Below are 18,140 nucleotides of genomic sequence, written 5' to 3' on the forward strand. Positions count from 1 at the left end.
TGTTCTGGCCATAGATTTCTTGTATTCCTTTCTGCCTTGTTTTTGGTTTTGTTCAAGATGAACTGGATAAATGGTCTATGTGAAAGCAAAGCTCCTTGCTGTTGTTGCAGATTGGCCTCTGAGACTGAATCAGATAAAAACAAAGCTCGAGAACTGGTAGGATGTTTTGAAGTTTCTGTTAACCAGAGCCATCTCCAAACTTGATCTCATTGGTGCCGCAATTGCAGATCAAAGGAAAGAGAGATCAAACTAGGAACCTACAAGCTAGTTCACTAGCCCAATATCTTTACTTGGAGTAATTAAATATTGTTTGGTTCTGGCTCCCACCCTGGCTTCTGGGATGTGGCCCCAGATCACTGTGGTTTAGTCTTGAAGTTTTCTGGAAATTGACATCAGGAGCTTTCTTCATTTAAAAAAAAAAAAAAAAAAAAAAAAAAAAAAAAAAAAAACCTATGAGAATGCTGTGAGTCATGGGGGCGGAAGTGGCAGATTTTAACTGTTAGGTAGATATCAGTTCCTCTGAATGTCAGACAGAAGAGTGGGAAGTTCCAAAACTGGCTGGTAAGGGTGAAGAAATGGTAGGTGACATTTTGCCTCAGCTCATATGAAAATAGGGCAATTCCAGCATTTTGCAAAAGTATTGGTTATATTCACCAACTGAGCAGATTTTATAATTCAATTCAACATGAGTCTGAGCAAATAAAAAATCAGAAAGAAGCAATAACCTTCCCCTTTTTGTGTGTGAAGGACAGAGTCAATGGTGACTCACCCAGGTTTGTGAGCACCTTGGTCATTGAAGCTCTGTGGAGAACTGGTTTCTATAAGTCTGAAAAAACTGTGACAGGACCCAAGGATGCTGGGATTTGTTTAACTCTAGGAGGCAGCTCACTTGATTACCTTCTGTTAGTTGATGAGGAACTTGTTCTCCTATGCTTAAAACATAATTTATTAACAACAACAAAAATCCCAAGGTTCTTGACTCGGTAGTATCTTGTTCATTCCACTATATTAGAATGTTTTGAGCTAACAAATGAAGTCAACCTACTTGTTCAGCAGCCTTATTAATTTTTAGTGTAATTAGGTACTGTGCTAGGCATTAATAATTCAAATATAATTGAGGTATGCCTACTCTCAAAACCTTACATCTTAATGAAAAAAGAAATGCTTGTAATAGAAAGATTTTTGTACAAGGAAAGAGATCCACAGAGATCAAGCAGTCTTTAAAGGAGTGAGACCTATATATGAAATATTAGAAGTCATCAGAGAAGGCTTTGAGGAAAAGTAATATAAGCTGAGTGAAAGAATGATTATCAATTAATAAGAATAAATGTTAAGGACAGAAAGGGATAGATTTAGCAAAGAACCACATGAGCAAATGAAAGGAAGGAGTTTTTAGAACAAGCACTCATGGCTGATTGCTAAACTTTTATGTAAATATATATTATATATTATGAGTACCGAGTCATGGATAGTAGCAAATCAGGATGGGCCTTTTTACAAATAGTAACCTACATAAATACATTGCTTCAGTCAAGACAATATCATAACCCACGTTCTTAAAAATTCCTCACTGTCTTTTGTAATCCCTTTCACACATCTTTCACTGTACTCACTTAACCCTATGTCATGTTTATCTCATGCAATCTCTAGTCTGATTTCTACTTCTATATATTTTTTCATTTTATGATGTGTTATATACCTGGAACCATGCAATATGTATTTGATATTTATCTTTTGTTACTCACCATACTTAATTTTTAACATTTTAATTAGGTCTTTGAAAGTTTCATGCATCATGATTTTTTTATTATATTCACTACTTCCCCCAACTCTTCCCTGGTTCACCCCCATTTCCTACCCATCCAACTTTTATTATTCGAGACTAATTTGTGCTGAATATTTGTCCAAATATTCTTGGATGTGGAAGACCTTCCACTGGAAGTGGTTGACTTATCAGGGCCTACAACTCTTCAACTGTTGCTCACAGAAGCTAACAATTGTGGCTAATAATGCCACAGCTTGGGGTAGGATAATGTGCCCAGCTCCCCTTTCCATGTTGAAATTTGGTTGGATTAGGCTTGAATGTGTCTTGGTTTTATACATGCTGTGAAAACCAGTGTGGATCCATATGTGCGGTGACCCTACTGTGTCTAGGAAATGTTTCCTTGTAATCATCAACCAACTAAAGCTTCTTTATGAACACTCTTCTGAAATGACTCATGAGCCTTGGGAGAGTGGCAGTTCTGTCTTTAGGGATAATCATTCTTCAATTTCTTATTCTTTGTACCTTGTCTAGTTGTGTGTCACTGTGTTCATCACTGTCTACTGCAAACAGAAACTTCTTAGATGTAGTCTGAGAGATGCAATAGTTTATGGTCATAATGATAAGTCATTAAGACTCAGTCATTAATACTATGCATATTGGTCAGGATAATAATAGATTCATTTGTAGAGTCTATATGAATTGTCTGGACATAAATTCTTAGCCTGGTGATGGTTTCATCTTGTGGAACATGACTTAAGTCCAACTAGAAAGTAGTCTATTACTCACAAGATGTTCAGGCCACTATTGTACCATATTCATGTCTTTTGAGTCAAACATTATTTGGCTCACAGGGCTCATAGCTGTGTATGATTAATGGCTGCTTTCTTCCTCTAGAAGCTTTCATAAAATCTTCCAGCACTATGTAAGTTAACTAGTAGTAGTGACATTTTGAGATTCATACCCATTTGTTTTCACTATGTCATGTGTGACTCAAGTATGAGGTGTCTTCAGCAATCGGGTCTTACTGACAAGTTATGGGGTCTAACTAAGAACAACAGTATTAGACTATAATATTTGAGGGTCTATTTGATATCAGTGGCAAACAACCCCTAAAGAAATTACTCATATATGGCACTTGTCTTTTTGTTAGTCTCTAGTATCTAGTAGGGCATTATTGCCCTTTTATAGGGTAACTAACTCCCTTTTAACACTCTCTCTCTCTCTCTCTCTCTCTCTCTATATATATATATATATATATGTGTGTGTGTGTGTGTGTGTGTGTGTGTGTGTGTGTGTGTGTGTATCTACAGTAGATGATTCCATATTTTTAAAAGTCCTTAGTGTTACTTACTCCTTTCTACACTCCTCTACTATACAGCCTCTGTTTCAGTTCTTTAGCATATCATGAATAGTTCATTCCACATTATTTCTGGGAAGCATTCCTGTATCTAGTTAGAGTAAGTTTATCTGTGCCTTAATATGTTAAAAGGCAGTTGTTTCACTTAGGGACTATTAACAAACCAAGCTGCTGTGAACATTCTTGTATAATTCTTTGTGTGAGAATGTACTTTTATTTCTTTTCCTTAAGAAAATGCCTAGAAGCAAAATGAATTGCTGGATCATAAATATTTAACATTTTACATAACTAGCAATTTGATTTTCAATATGAACATATCATTATATATCCTCACTAAGAGTACATGAGAATTGGTCCTATATTATCACCAAGACTTGGTATGTTTACTTTTAATATATATATATATATATATATATATATATATATATATATATATGCCTTATTAGAAGGTGAATAGTATAATATTATCATTTAATTTTCTTTTTCTTTTTGTTTTTGAGACAGTATTTCTCTGTATAGCCTTGGCTGTCCTGGAACTCACTCTGTAGACCAGGCTGGCCTTGAACTCAGAAATCTGTCTGTCTCTGCCTCCCAAGTTCTGGGATTAAAGGTATGCGCCATCACTGCCTGGAATCATTTAATTTTTATTTACCTACTGGCAAGAGAAATAAATAATTGATCTCACTTGCCACCCACATATTTTTTTAGAATAAAATATCTACTTAGATATTTGTCCATTTTAAATTGGGTTGTTTATTTTTTTCCTGTTAGGTTTAAAAGCACTTTATACATTGAGTAAAAACATTTACCTTCTTTTTTTCAATATAAGGTTTCACCGTATCATTTATACCAGTTGTTCTCAACCTGTGGGTTGTGACCCCCTTGGGAGATTGAATGACCCTTTCACAGGGGTTTCCTAAGGTCAGTGGAAAACACAGATATGTAAATTATGATTCATGACAGTAGCAGAATTATCGTTAAGAGTTATCAATGAAAACAGTTTTATGATTGGGGTCACCACAACCTGAGGAACTGTAATAAAAGGTTGCAGCATTAGGAAGGTTGAGAACTGCTGCTCTAGACTAACACTGAACTCCTTGTCTGTAGAGACATTCCTACCTCAGCTTCCCACTTCTTGAATAGTAGGGACTATAGCGTTCTTGAACTTGGACTAAAATTTAACTCAAATGTGATTTGTAAGTGTTCTTTCCCTGTCTGAGATCGCCCCTCCCCCTTTTCCAACTTACCAATTTTTGGACTGTGCTTTTGGTGTTTTGTCTGAGAGCTATTTTACTAAGTATATTGGGTAGTATCATCTCTGACATCATTTTGTGATTTTAGGTTTTTACATCCAGATACAATATTAGTATATACTTTTGATATAATAAGAACTTTAGATCCAAGATTTTAAAATAAATATTGATATTCAATTGTTTCAATGTTGTTTGTTGAAAAGAATATGCTTTATTACCTACTGTATTGAGTTTACATATTTATTGTAAATCAGTTTGCCACAAATATATTAATTCTATTTAGTTTCATTATGTTGCTTGAAATCAAGACTAGGTAATTTTAATGTTGTAGCTTTATATAAAGCAATGTAACTTGATAGTGTCTTGCTTTAAACTTTGTTCCTTATAAAATTCATTTTACTATTCTAAACACTTTGAATTCCTAAAGAATTTTAGAATTTATTTATTAGTGTCTACATATAAATCTGCTATTAGATTATGAATTAAGATTATAAGGAACTTATATATAATATGTGAAGAACTGACATTTTAACAATATTGTTAAAATGAATTCGTGGATATAGTATAACTTTCCATTTCTCATATAATTTTCAAAATCAGAATTTTTTTTTTAGTTTTTGTTATACAACTCTTGTATAACACTTGTTAGATTTTTATCCCAATTTATTTCTATATATTTCTTAGTTGATGCTGTCCTGTATAATAACCTCAAAAGTTTATTTCTTATCATTGCTTGTATATAAAATATTAATAATTTTTCATTCTTTTTTCCTTTTATTGAAAATACATTCTTTCACAATGTATCTTGATTATAGTTTTCTCTCTCTCTACTCCTTCCAGCTCTTCCTCACTTCCCTTTCTCTCTGAATCCACTCCCTTTCAGGCTCTCATTAGAAAAGAATGGCATTCTAAGTGATAACATCAAAATATAACAAAATAAAATATAATGGGATGAAGCAAAACTATTACATTGAAGTTAGACATGGCAACTAAACAGGAGGAAGAGTCTCAAGAGCAGGTACCAAGAGTCTGAGACACACTTGTTCTAGGAGTCCATAAATATACTAAACTAATAGCTAAAACATGTACAGAGGACCTGGTGTAGACCCGTGTATGCCTTGTGCTTGCCGCTTTAGTCTCTATGAGCACACATGCATCATGCTTAGTTGATTCATAGGTCCTTATTCTCCTGGTATCCTTTATCCTCTATTCCTGTTACAGTCTTACATGCCTTATTTCCCACAGAATTCCGAGTTCTAATGGGATGTATTTGATGGAAACCTCCCATTTAGATTCTCTTTTTTAAAAATTTTATTAGAAATCTTCTTCATTTGCTTTTCAAATGCTATCCCGAAAGCCCCCTATTCCCTCCCCCAGCCCTGCTCCCCTACCCACTCACTCCCACTTCTTTGGCCCAGGCATTCCCCTGTACTGGGGCATATAAAGTTTGCAAGACCAAGGGGCCTCTCTTCCCAATGGTGGCCTACTAGGCCATCTTCTGCTACATATGCAGCTAGAGACACAAGCTCTGGGGGTACTGGTTAGTTCATATTGTTGTTCCAACTATAGGGTTGCAGACCCCTTCAGCTCTTGGGTACTTTCTCTAGCTCCTCCATTGGGGGCCCTGTGTTCTGACCAATAGATGACTGTGAGCATCTGCTTCTGTATTTGCCAGGCACTGGCATAGCCTCACACAAGACAGCTATATCAGGGTCCTTGCTGGCATGTGCAATAGTGTCTGCGTTTGGTGGCTGGATCCCTGGGTAGGGCAGTCTCTGGTTGGTCCAGCCTTTCATCTTAGCTTCAAACTTTGTCTCTGTACCTCCTTCCATGGGTATTTTGTTCCCTATTCTAAGGAGGAATGAAGTATCCACATGTTGTTCTTCCTTCTTGATTTTCTTGTGTTTTGCAAATTGTATGTTAGGTATTCTAAGTTTCTGGGCTGATATCCACTTATCAGTCAGTGCATATCAAGTGACTTCTTTTGTGATTGGGTTACCTCACTCAGCATGATATCCTCCAGATACATCCATTTGCCCAAGAATTTCATAAATTCATTGTTTTTAATAGCTGAGTAGTACTCTATTGTGTAAATGCACCACATTTTCTGTATCCATTCCTCTGTTGAGGGACATCTGGGTTCTTTCCACCTTCTGGATATTATAAATAAGGCTGCTATGAGCATAGTGGAGCATGTGTCCTTATTACCAGTTGGAACATCTTCTGGGTATATGCCCAGGAGAGGTATTGCTGGATCTTCCTGTAGTACCATGTCCAATTTTTAGATTCTCTGTTTGTATAATGTGTGTCTATGGGTCTTTGCCTCTGTCCCTATCCATCTACTCTGATGATGGCTGGATAAGGCGCTGATCTGTGAGTTAGCAGAATATTATTAGGAGTTATTTTATTAATATTTTTTAGAATAATGTTTGGTTTTACCCTAGGTCCCTGGACTATCTAGTCTCTGGTTCTTGGTTACCCAAGCAATGTCAGGTATAGGACCAATATATGACATGGGCATTAAGTCAAATCAGGCATTGGTTGCCTACTCTCACAAGTTCTGTACCACCATTGCCCTAGCACATTTTGCAGGTAGGACAGATTGCAAGTTAGGGGTTTAGCGGCTGGTTTTAGTGTCTACGTTTCTCTTTTGGTAGCCTGCTGAGTACCTTCCCACACTGAAAAAACTAGAACATAGTGGTGAACGCTCCATGTAGGCACCACCTGGACTTCTCTATTTTCAATGAATTGTGACTATTACTTCAGCAATGGGGATGCACTGTCAGTTTGTAGAGATTTTATTGAGTTAGAAATAGCTCTGAGTTGTTTAGGGATTTCCATGAGACTTACTGGTCAAAAACTCAATTGAATGTAACCAAGTCCTGCCATAGGAAGCAATGCTTCATGACAAAAGATGGTCAGTTGAAAATGTATATATACCTTCATACATTCCAGAAAGTATCCAATGCACTAGGTTTTCATATCACTCCTTAAAACCTCCCAAGTCCAGCCTCATATCCCTACACACTCTTCATCTCATCTCCACAGCAACATGTTTGCCCCATCTGATACCCATCCACCTTTGTCTGAAGATAAAAAAAAAAAATCTATTCTATTTCCCCCTCCCATGGAGATCCAATCCTCCTCGTCAACTCTCCTCTACATAACTTCTCTGATGCTACAGATCATAGTTTGGTTTTAATATATTTAACAGCTATTATCTACTTCTAAGTGAATATATGCCATTTCTATCATTCTGGTTCTGCGTTACCTCATTAGGGATGAGTTTTTCTAGTTCCGTTCATTTGCTGGTAAATTTCATGATGTAATTTTTAACAGTTCATTTTGTAAATGTACCACATATTTTTTTCAATCATTTGTTGAGGGACATGTAAGTTGTTTCCAATTTCCGGCTATTATGAATAAAGCCACAATGATCATGATTGAGCCAAGTACCTTTGTGATAGGATAGGGCACTGTAGTATTTCTAGAAATCAGGAATGGTGTTTTAGAATAAAATAACAATTCTATAACACTAGACTAACAACAATAAAATAAAACAATTACAATAAAAGAATAATTCTTTTATTGTTCAAGATTGTTTTAGCTAAACATGGATTTTTGTTTTATTCCACATGAAATTGTGAGTTGTTCTTTCAAGGTCTGTAAGAATTGTCTTGAAATTTTTATGGGGATTCTGTTTAATCTCTAAGATTGATTTTGGTAAGATGGCAAGTTTTACTAGGTTACTCTTACTGATCCCTGAACATGGGAAATATTTTCATCTTCTGATATCTTCTTCAGTTTCTTTTGTCAAAGCCTTAAAATTTTTATTCTATAGGCCTTTCACTTGCATGGTTAGAATTATCTCCAAAGTATTTTATATTATCTGACTATTTTGAAGGGTGCTGTTTCCCTGATTTCTTTCTCAGTTCTGTTCATTTGTATATAGGGGGGACCAATTTTTTTGCATTAATCTTGTATCCAGCTACTCTGCTGAAAATGTTTATGAACTACAGGAGTTCTTGGGTGAAAATTTTAGGGTCCTTAAGTATACTATCATATCATCTGCAAATAAGGATACGTTGAATTTTTTTTTAACCAGTTTTTATCCCTTTGATCTCTTTCAGTTATTTTATTGCTCTAGCTAAAACTTCAAGTACTATATTGAATAGTTATATAAAGTGGATAACCTTTTTTGTTCCTGATTTTAGTGGAATTGCTTTGTATTTCTATCCATTCAAATTGATGTTGGCTGTATGCTTGCAGTAAATTGCCGTTATTATGTTTGGGTATGTCTCTTGTTTTTATTTTTTATTTTTATTTTTATTTTTAGTTTTATTTTTTTGGTTTTTTGAAACAGGGTTTCTCTGTATAGCTCTGGCTGTCCTCGAACTCATTCTGTAGACCAGGCTGGTCTCGAACTCAGAAATCCACCTGCCTCTGCCTCCCAAGTGCTGGGATCCAGGGATCCATCCCATAATCAGCCTCCAAACGCTGACACCATTGCAGACACTAGCAAGATTGTACTGATAGGACCCTGATATAGCAGTCTCTAGTGAGACTACGCCGGGGCCTAGCAAACACATAAGTGGAGGCTCACAGTCAGCTATTGGATGGATCACAGAGCCCCCAATGGAGGAGCTAGAGAAAATACCCAGGGAGCTAAAGGGATCTGCAACCCTATAGGTGGAACAACAATATGAACTAACCAGTACCCCGGAGCTCTTGACTCTAGCTGCATATGAGGCCCATTGGACTTGCAAACTTTATATGCCCCAGTATAGGGGAACGCCAGGGCCATAAAAGTGGGAATGGGTGGGTAGGGGAGTGGGGGGGAGGGTATGGGGGACTTTTGGGATAGCATTGGAAATGTAATTGAAGAAAATACGTAATAAAAATATTAAAAAAAAAGGCATGTGCCACCACTGCCCAGCTCTTGTTTTTAAAACCCTGCAGGATACGGGGTTTTAAAATATGTCCTTATGATTCTCTGGATTTTCTTAGTGTATACTGTTATGGTCCTTTTTTCATTTCTAATGATGTTAATTTGGATATTCCCTCTGTGTCTTGTAGTTAGTTTTTTTTCCATGTTGATTTTTCTCCAAGAAAAAATTATTTGTTTCAATGATTCTTTGAATTGTTCTCTTTGGTCCTATTTACTTGATTTTTAGCCCTCAGTTTATTTCCTGCCTTTACTACTCTTGGGCGAACTTATTTCTTTTTGTTCTAGAACTTTCAGATATGTTATTTTACTAGTCTGAGATCTTTCCAGTTTTGTTTTGTAGTCTGTATTAATGGAGGCACATAGCACTATGAAACTTTTCTCTTAACACTGCTTTCATTGTTTCCCATAAGTTTGGGTATTTTGTGTATTCATTTTCATTGAAAAGTCTCTAACTTCTTTATTTCTGTCTTGACACAGTTTTTTTATTCAGTAGAGGGTTGTTCAGTTTCCATGAGTTTGTAAGCTGTCTGGTGTTACTGTTGTTGTTGATATATAGCTTTAATCTATGGTTGGCTGATAGGATGCAAGAAGTTATTTCAGTTTTCTGGTATTGCTTTGTGTTTGAGTATGTGATCAATTTTGCAGAAGACTCCTTGAGATGCCAAGAAGAAGTTATATTCATTTGTGTTTGGGTGATATGTTCTGTAAATATGTTAGGTTAATTTTTAATATAGTTTAGCTCCAGTATTTCTCTGTTTAGTTTTTTTTTTTCTAAATGACCTGTCCATTGGTGAGAATTAAATACTGAAGTCTCCCACTATCAGTATATGAGGGTAAATATGTGGTTTAAGCTAAAGTAGAGTTTCTTTTACAAACTTGGGTGCCTTGTGTTTGCTACATACATGTTAAGGATTGAAATGTTATCTTGGTGGATATTTCCTTTGATGTAGTGCATCTTCCTTTCTCTTTAGATTAGTTTTGGTTTGAAGACTATTTTGCTAGATATTAAAATGGCTACACTGGCTTGCTTCTTATGTCTATTTTCTTAGAATATCTTTTTTCCAATCTTTTACTCTGAGATAATATCTATCATTGATGTTAAAGCATGTTTCTTGAATACAGGTGAAAGATGGATCCTGTTTTAGCATTCATCCTGTTAGTTTGTGTCTTAAAAAAAAAAAAACGGGGGGATTAAGACCATTGACACTGAGACATATTAATGAGCAATGATTATTGATTCCTGTTATTTTGTGTATACATATGGCATATGTGTATGTTTGTGCATGCACAGACATGTGCACATGCTTTCTTTCTTTTGATTTCTCTGTGTTTTTATGTTTCATATGCCCTGCATATTCATGCATGTAGTCAACTTTCTCAGGCTTGAGTTTTTGTTCTATCATCTTTTCTAGGGCTGGATTTTGTGTGTGTGTGTGTGTGTGTGTGTGTGTGTGTGTGTGTGTTTTAGATTTGTATCACAGAGATATCTTATTTTCTCCATCTATGGTGCTTGAAAATTTTGCTGGGTATACTAGTCTAGGTTGGCATCTGTGGTTTCTGAGAGAATCAGTCTTTTCCCCTTCAATCTTTTAATATTCTTTGTTCTCTGTGTTTAGTGTTTTGATTATTATATGGCAATGGCACTTCCCTTTCTAATCTGTTTGGTGTTCTGTATGCTTCTTGTTCCTGTATAGAATCTCCTGTCTTAGGTTAGGGATATTTTCTATGATTTCACTGAAAATTTTTTCTTGGCCTTTGATATAGGCGGCTTCCTTTCTTTCATCTATACATATAGTTCTTGGGTTTTGTCTTTTCATAGTCTCCCAGATTTCCTGGATGTTTTGTTTTAGGATCTTTTTGATTTAACAGGTTTCTTTGACTGGTATATCCATTTCTTCTATTGCATTGTCAATGCTTGAGATTCTCTCTTCATGTATTCTGTTGGTAATGCTTGCCTCTACAGTTCCTGTTTGAATTCTTTAGTCTTTCACTCTCAGAATTCCCTTAGCTTATGTTTTCTCTATTGATTTATTTTCAATTTTGGGTCTTCAACAGTTTTATTTATTTCCTTCCACTTTTTTTCCCTTCTCCTTGGATTTCTTTAAGAGACTTATTCATTTTCTCCTTAAGGACCTCTATCATATCCATAAAGGCTGTCTAAAGGTCTTTTTCTTGTGCTTCAGGTATTTTGGTATATTCGAGTCTTGCTGTTCTAGGATAGCTGGGCTCTAGGGGAGACATACTTCATTGACTGTTGTGCTTTTATCCTGCATCTAAGAATCTGGGCGTGGGATAATTATAGGTCTAAGTGAGGATCTTTCGATTTTCCTTGTTGGATGGGTGCTTTGTTTCTTGGCTTCTATTTCCTCTCTGTTGTCTTGTTTTGTTTTTGTTTTTGTTTTGTTTGTTTATTTGTTTTTGCTTATTTGTTTTTCTTTTTTATTAGGTATTTTCTTCATTTACATTTCCAGAGTTATCCCAAAAGTCCCCCATACCCTCCCCCCCACTCCCCTACCCACCCACTCCCACTTCTTGGCCCTGGCGTTTCCCTGTACTGAGGCATATAAAGTTTGCATGACCAATGGGCCTCTCTTTCCGCTGATGGCCGACTAGGCCATCTTCTGATAAATATGCAGCTAGAGACACGAGCTCCGGGGGGTACTGGTTATTTCATATTGTTGTTCCACTTATAGTGTTGCAGATCCCTTTAGCTCCTTAGGTACTTTCTCTAGCTCCTCCATTGGGGGCCCTGTGATCCATCCAATAGCTGACTATGAGCATCACATGATATGTACTCACTGATAAGTGGATATTAGCCCAGAAACTTAGAATACCCAAGATATAAGATACAATTTGTGAAACACATGAAACTCAAGAAGAACGAAGACCAAAGTGTGGACACTGTGCCCCTTCTTAGAATTGGGAACAAAACACCCATGGAAGGAGTTACAGAGACAAAGTTTGGAGCTGAGATGAAAGGATGGACCATCTAGAGACTGCCATATCCAGGGATCCATCCCATAATCAGCCTCCAAACGCTGACACCATTGCATACACTAGCAAGATTTTGCTGAAAGGACCCTGATATAGCTGTCTCTTGTGAGATTATGCTGGGGCCTAGCAAACACAGAAGTGGATCCTCTCTGGCTTTTTATGAGAATGTTATGGTGGTGTGTTGCCTCTTTTCCTAGCCTGCTTATCTAGTGTGTTCATAGGGAATGCCTTCTGTTGTTGGTGGCTCAGATACAGGGATGAGTTGAGAGAAGGAAGATTGGAGGATAAGTTCTTTGTGATTGGTTGGGGATGGGGTCAGAGAGAAAAGGGATCCCAGGTATAGAACTGGGGCTGAGACTGGGGGTATTGAGTCTCAGGAGCAATAGGAGAGGTGTGAGTCTGCCGTCAGCTTACTCGTTGCCCTAGGAGGAGTAACTCTTTGCTTAGCAGGGGATGATTGCTCAGTTTGGGGGTCCGCAACAAAGAGAGAAGTAAGGGAGGAAGATTAAAAGGGGAAAAAGATCTGGCTATTGTGATTAGGATAGCAATAAACATATAACTCCCTGAAAATGCCCCAAAACTTGTTGTCTGTTCCACAGATACATGTAATTACTTTTTTGTAACAGAGTCACATCATAGGTTGTATGATAGGTTGGCCCAGAACATGTGACAATCCTCTTGCCATTGTTTGTGAGTGTTTACAAGCAAGTGTTAGGATTACATCATGTGCTATCTTTTATCTTTGTCCATCACCCCATCTTTTCCTTCTGTATTGACCTCCCTTCTTCCCTGGTGGACCCCCACACTATAGTTATTAATTTAAAATATTATTTCTTTTTATTTTTGAGAGTTGTTTGGATGCATATTAATGCATTTTAACCATAACCACTTCCAAGCCTCCCAAAACATTTTCTTCCCAACATCATGAATCCAACTGAGTTCAGTCAATGTTGCTCATGTGTGCACTGATGTGGAGCATCTACTAGATCACTAGATTACTGGCAAATGATCAGTGGCCACACTTCCAAAAACCTTCAGTTCCACTTTCTATTTAACACTACTCGTCAAGTACAAGTGCAAGTAGCTCCTTGGCCTCCTGAGATTTCCTAAATTCATGCTGGAATTTTATGGAGGGCACCAGTGCAGATAACCACATTTGCTGTGAGTTAATGATACCATACTTCCAATACATGAATTTTCATTCTTCTTTCATAGACTCAATGTTACTGCTATTACAAACTTCATCTTTATATTTATTCTTAACTTCATATAATATTGTTCTTCACAGTCAAGTACCTATTAAAGACTTTTTAAAAATGTGATAGTTAACTTTTCAGTACTGTGACAAAAAACCCCAATCAACCATCGAACCAACCAACCAACCAACCAACCAACCTACCAACCAACCAACCAACCAACCAACCAACCAACCAACCAGCCAAACAAACAAAAAAACCCAAGGAAATCAACTGAAATGTGGAAAATTTCACTTTGAATCATAGTTTCAAAGGTGTGGTTATTGGTCCTTGTTATTTTGGGTGTGTTCTCAGGCTCAAACTTTGTGGTAGAAGCACAGAAGAGATCAAAAGTATTTACTTACAATATTTGAGCAAGAGAGAGAGAGAAAGGGAGAAAAAAAAGAGAGGGAGGAGAGCAAGAGACATATAAAAAGATAAAACCTGAAATGGCATGTGCCCAATGGCCTAAATCTTGAAAACATTGTCCACATCCCAAAGAATCAATCACCTTTGGATAACATTATTAGCTGGAGACCAAGCTTTCATTTAACATATGAGTCTTTGGGACCATTTAACATCCAAACAACAGCTAACAAGAAAACATGAAAGTCATGTTGTTTTGCCTCTGCTCTAACAATTTACCTGGAAATTTTCTCTGACTATTTCTCATAGTGTGGATCTTCTAGATAGAAATTCCCACAGCTTCTGTATATGTCATGCATAAATCTCATATATATTTTATATTCTTCATATTTTATATTTTTCTTTTTTGTGAATATTTATTGAATATAAAATCCTGAGATGACATTTTTGTGTGTTTTAATACTTTAAACAAGTTTCTCCATCTCTCCTGGATTGACTGTTTTTTCATAAGTCTGTTCTTATTCTTATATTTTCTCCTTTGTGTCTAATATATCTTGTTTCTTTTGGCTATTTTAAGATTTCATTTTTATCATTGGTTGGGTAATTTATAATAATTTTACTATGGAGTATAATTTTTTATACTTGGATTTCATTGAGGTTCTTTGACATAAGTAAATTATTTTAATCTAGTTATAATTTATTATGGATATTAATTCTTTGAATATTTTCTCTCTGTTCCTTTGGGGACCCCCATTACATAGAAACTATGATACTCAATTTTCATTTTAGGCATTGCAGTTTTATCTTTAGCAGCCCAGTTTGCACATGTATATTCATGTGCATGCACACACAGGCACACACACACACACACACACACACATACACACACACACACACACACACAAACACACACACACACACACACACGCACACACTTATATACATTCAGGAACTCATTATGCAACCTAGGATGACCTTAAATTGTTAACTCTCTAGCCTAAGCATCCCCAGCATTGGGATTACAGGCATATGCCATCATATGGACATCTTGAAATGAGAGATTAACATGGTTTATCTAGATGGGCATTGTCTAGATATAATTGTCATTCCCTCTCTCTCTTTTTCTATCTTCATTTCCCTCCCTCTCTCCCTCCTTCCCTCCCTCTCTCCTTCCCTCTCTCCCTCCCTCCTTCCTTCCTTCCTTCCTTCCTTCCTTCCTTCCTTCCTTCCTTCCTTCCCGCCTTCCCGCCTTCCCAACGTCCTGCCTTCCTTCGTCTATTTCTCTCCATTCTCTCTTTCTTGCTTATTTAATTTGTCTCCCTTGTCACCACCTATATGTGTAGTGTCCTGTCCAATAGCAATAAGTCAAAGAATGATAGAGCTGGACACCTGATGTACTCCTCTGGCATATATATACATGTATATATATATATATATATATATATATATATATATATACCATTTATATATATCATACACATTCACAGAGTGGTGTCTGCTAAAATGATAGTGTCACTTAAAAGACTGTGCTCATATTGTGGTCTTTTTTAAATTTTACAATACATATTTGTGTGTCTAATTTCTGCTACAACACTGACATCTACTGGAAAATGTCTAATCCTTACTCATGGTCATATTTAGAACAGAAATATAGATGGTTGTATATAAAAGTGTAAATGAAGCATAGATATATCTCCTCACACTTTCATATGGAGAGGCTTTACAGACAATTCAATAAGAAATGATGAAAAAAAAGAGGCCATGAATTAAAAGGAAAGTGGGAAAGTGTATACAACCTCTCATTTGGAGGGAACTTGGAGGGAGGACAGGGAAGAGAGAAATGTAATTAAAATACAGTTTTTAAAAATAAAACAATAACAACATATTTAGGATGTAATGAATCTCAAGACAGTTAAGGAAGTGTCTTTTCAGGCCACTGGCCTTCTTCCCTGACCGATCAGTCAATTCTGACCTCAAAGGTTGTTTTCTTGAGTAGCCAGACATTAGTCACTGATGTCACCCAGGAGTAAAAGCACTGGCTTACTTTGTGTCTCTGTGACTCATCTTTTTCTAAGAATGGCTCTATTGTTGCGTCATAGGGTTTACTATAACACCAAACATGGCTTGCTGTATTGGAAAACATTTAGCTTTCAAGATGATAGCTTTTAAATTGGGGTTTCAATTTTCAACATGTGAAATTGGGGGTTTGGGAAAATTTTTCCAGATAAGAGATAAAGCTTAAACACAAGATGGTGGTAATGATTCTTGGACTCTGAGCACTCTCATTTTGGAGTATGTGATGCTATCTTATAATACCAAATTCATCTACAAAAGCCTATACTCAACAAAACTGGAAAATCCGGATGAAATGAACAATTTTCTAGACAGATTCCAAGTACCAAAGTTAAATCAGGATCAAATAAACAATCTAAACAGTCCCATAACCCCTCTAGAAATAGAAGTCATTAATAGTCTCCCAACCAAAAAAAACCCAGGGCCAGATGGATTTAGTGCCAAGATCTATTAGACCTTCAAAGGCTTAATACCAATACTCTTCAAACAATTTCACAAAATAGAAACAGAGGAACACTAGCCAATTTGTTCTATGAAGCCACAATTACTCTGATACCAAAACCACACAAAGACACAACAAAGAAAGAGAACTTCAGGCCAATTTTCCTTATGAATATTGATGCAAAAATACTCAATAAAATTCTTGCAAACTGAATCCAAGAACACATCAAAACAATCATCCACCATGGTCAAACAGCATTCATCCAAGGGATACAGGGATGGTTCAATATAAGGAAACCCATCAATGTAATCCTCTATATAAACAAATTCATCTAGAAATTCTTTTATTCTTCCTTTTGTTTTTTAGGGCATACTATCCCAGCATGGGCATGAGCAGCCTGAAATTGCTGAAATATGTTCTGTTTATCTTTAACTTGCTTTTTTGGGTAAGTACCCCGTTTTGAAATGTCTGAAATAATAATCTTTCATTATAGCTAAGCTGTCCTTCCTTAAGGAAGAGTATAGTACAGAATGTGAACTGTGCATGCCTGGGTAATATCTAGAACACTTTACCTAGGCACAAATCAGTAATAATTTCCTCACTTTCTGCCATTGTGTGACACCATAAGTCTACAAAATTGAAAAATATCAGTGCAATTAATAATGAAGGTGTGCAGACTCTCTGGGGATTTAAGTATGCATTACAAACAGCTGGCATCTGTAAAACAAATACATCTATGCTGACTTCTGTAGTATCTAGGTTCATTTCTTCAGTTATCCTGGTCAGCGTGTATAATTTATAGTTTTCTTTATGACAATAATTCTGATGGGATGGAATAGAGTCTTCATGTAGTTTTGATGTAGATAGAGATGTTGAACATTTTGTCACTTAATTATTGACTGTTTGGAGCCGGGAAGTGATGGCTCACACCTTTAGTTCCAACACTTGGGAGGCAAAGGCAGGCGGATTTCTGAGTTTAAGGCCAGCCTGGTCTACAAAGTGAGTTCCAGGACATCCAGGGCTACACAGAGAAACCCTGTCTTGAAAACCAAAAAAAAAAAAAAAAGAAAAAAAGAAAATTGACTGTTTGTACTTCATTCTTTTAAAATTGTCTACTGATTTCCATTGTTCATCTGTTGATTGGATTTGTTGTTGTTCTTTGTTTACTTAACTTCCATGTGATCTAGTCATTTTACTTCTCATTTTGTCTCCAAAAGAATCATAATCACTTTACAGCAAAGACAGATGCCCATCCATGCTTTCACTCTACCATTATCAATAGCTAAATTGTTTTTACAGACTATATATCCATCAACAGGTGACTGTATACATGTACATGTCTAAATATGGTATATGTATATAATAGATCTTTCCCTAGCCACAGTGAAGAATGAAATCCTGCAGAAAATTACATGAAACTTGAGGTTACTTGGAAATAAGTCATTCCTACTTAGAAAAGTACTTCATCTTCCTTCATTTGTGGAAGCTAAGAAAAATATGAAAAACATTTAATTAAAAGGGGGACTATTAGAAGTGGGAAGGAGGAAATGCAAAAGAGAAAGCAGATAAGAAGGATTAATAGAGCAGTGAATATATTTAAAGTACATTATGTGCTTGATGTGTAGAAATATAACAAAAGCCTTTTGTATAGTTAACATAGACTAATAAAAATGTAAAGTTTACAGACATACATATCCTTATGCTTGA

At 36.2% G+C, this 18,140-nt stretch overlaps 1 protein-coding gene across 1 annotated transcript in view; it reads left to right on the forward strand.

The window, feature by feature from the left end:
* Cd53 (CD53 molecule) overlaps positions 1 to 18,140 on the forward strand; it is a 31,872-nt gene that overhangs the window by 4,265 nt on the left and 9,467 nt on the right. Inside the window, exon 2 of the mRNA XM_021158797.2 lies at positions 16,800 to 16,878. Within this exon, the coding sequence (XP_021014456.1) occupies positions 16,816 to 16,878 (63 nt within the window). The 5' untranslated portion in view covers positions 16,800 to 16,815. The remainder of the gene's footprint in view (positions 1 to 16,799; positions 16,879 to 18,140) is intronic.

This window comes from Mus caroli, unplaced genomic scaffold, assembly GCF_978045245.1.
Source record: "Mus caroli unplaced genomic scaffold, Mus_caroli_1 scaffold_3, whole genome shotgun sequence".
Classification (NCBI taxonomy): domain Eukaryota; kingdom Metazoa; phylum Chordata; class Mammalia; order Rodentia; family Muridae; genus Mus; species Mus caroli.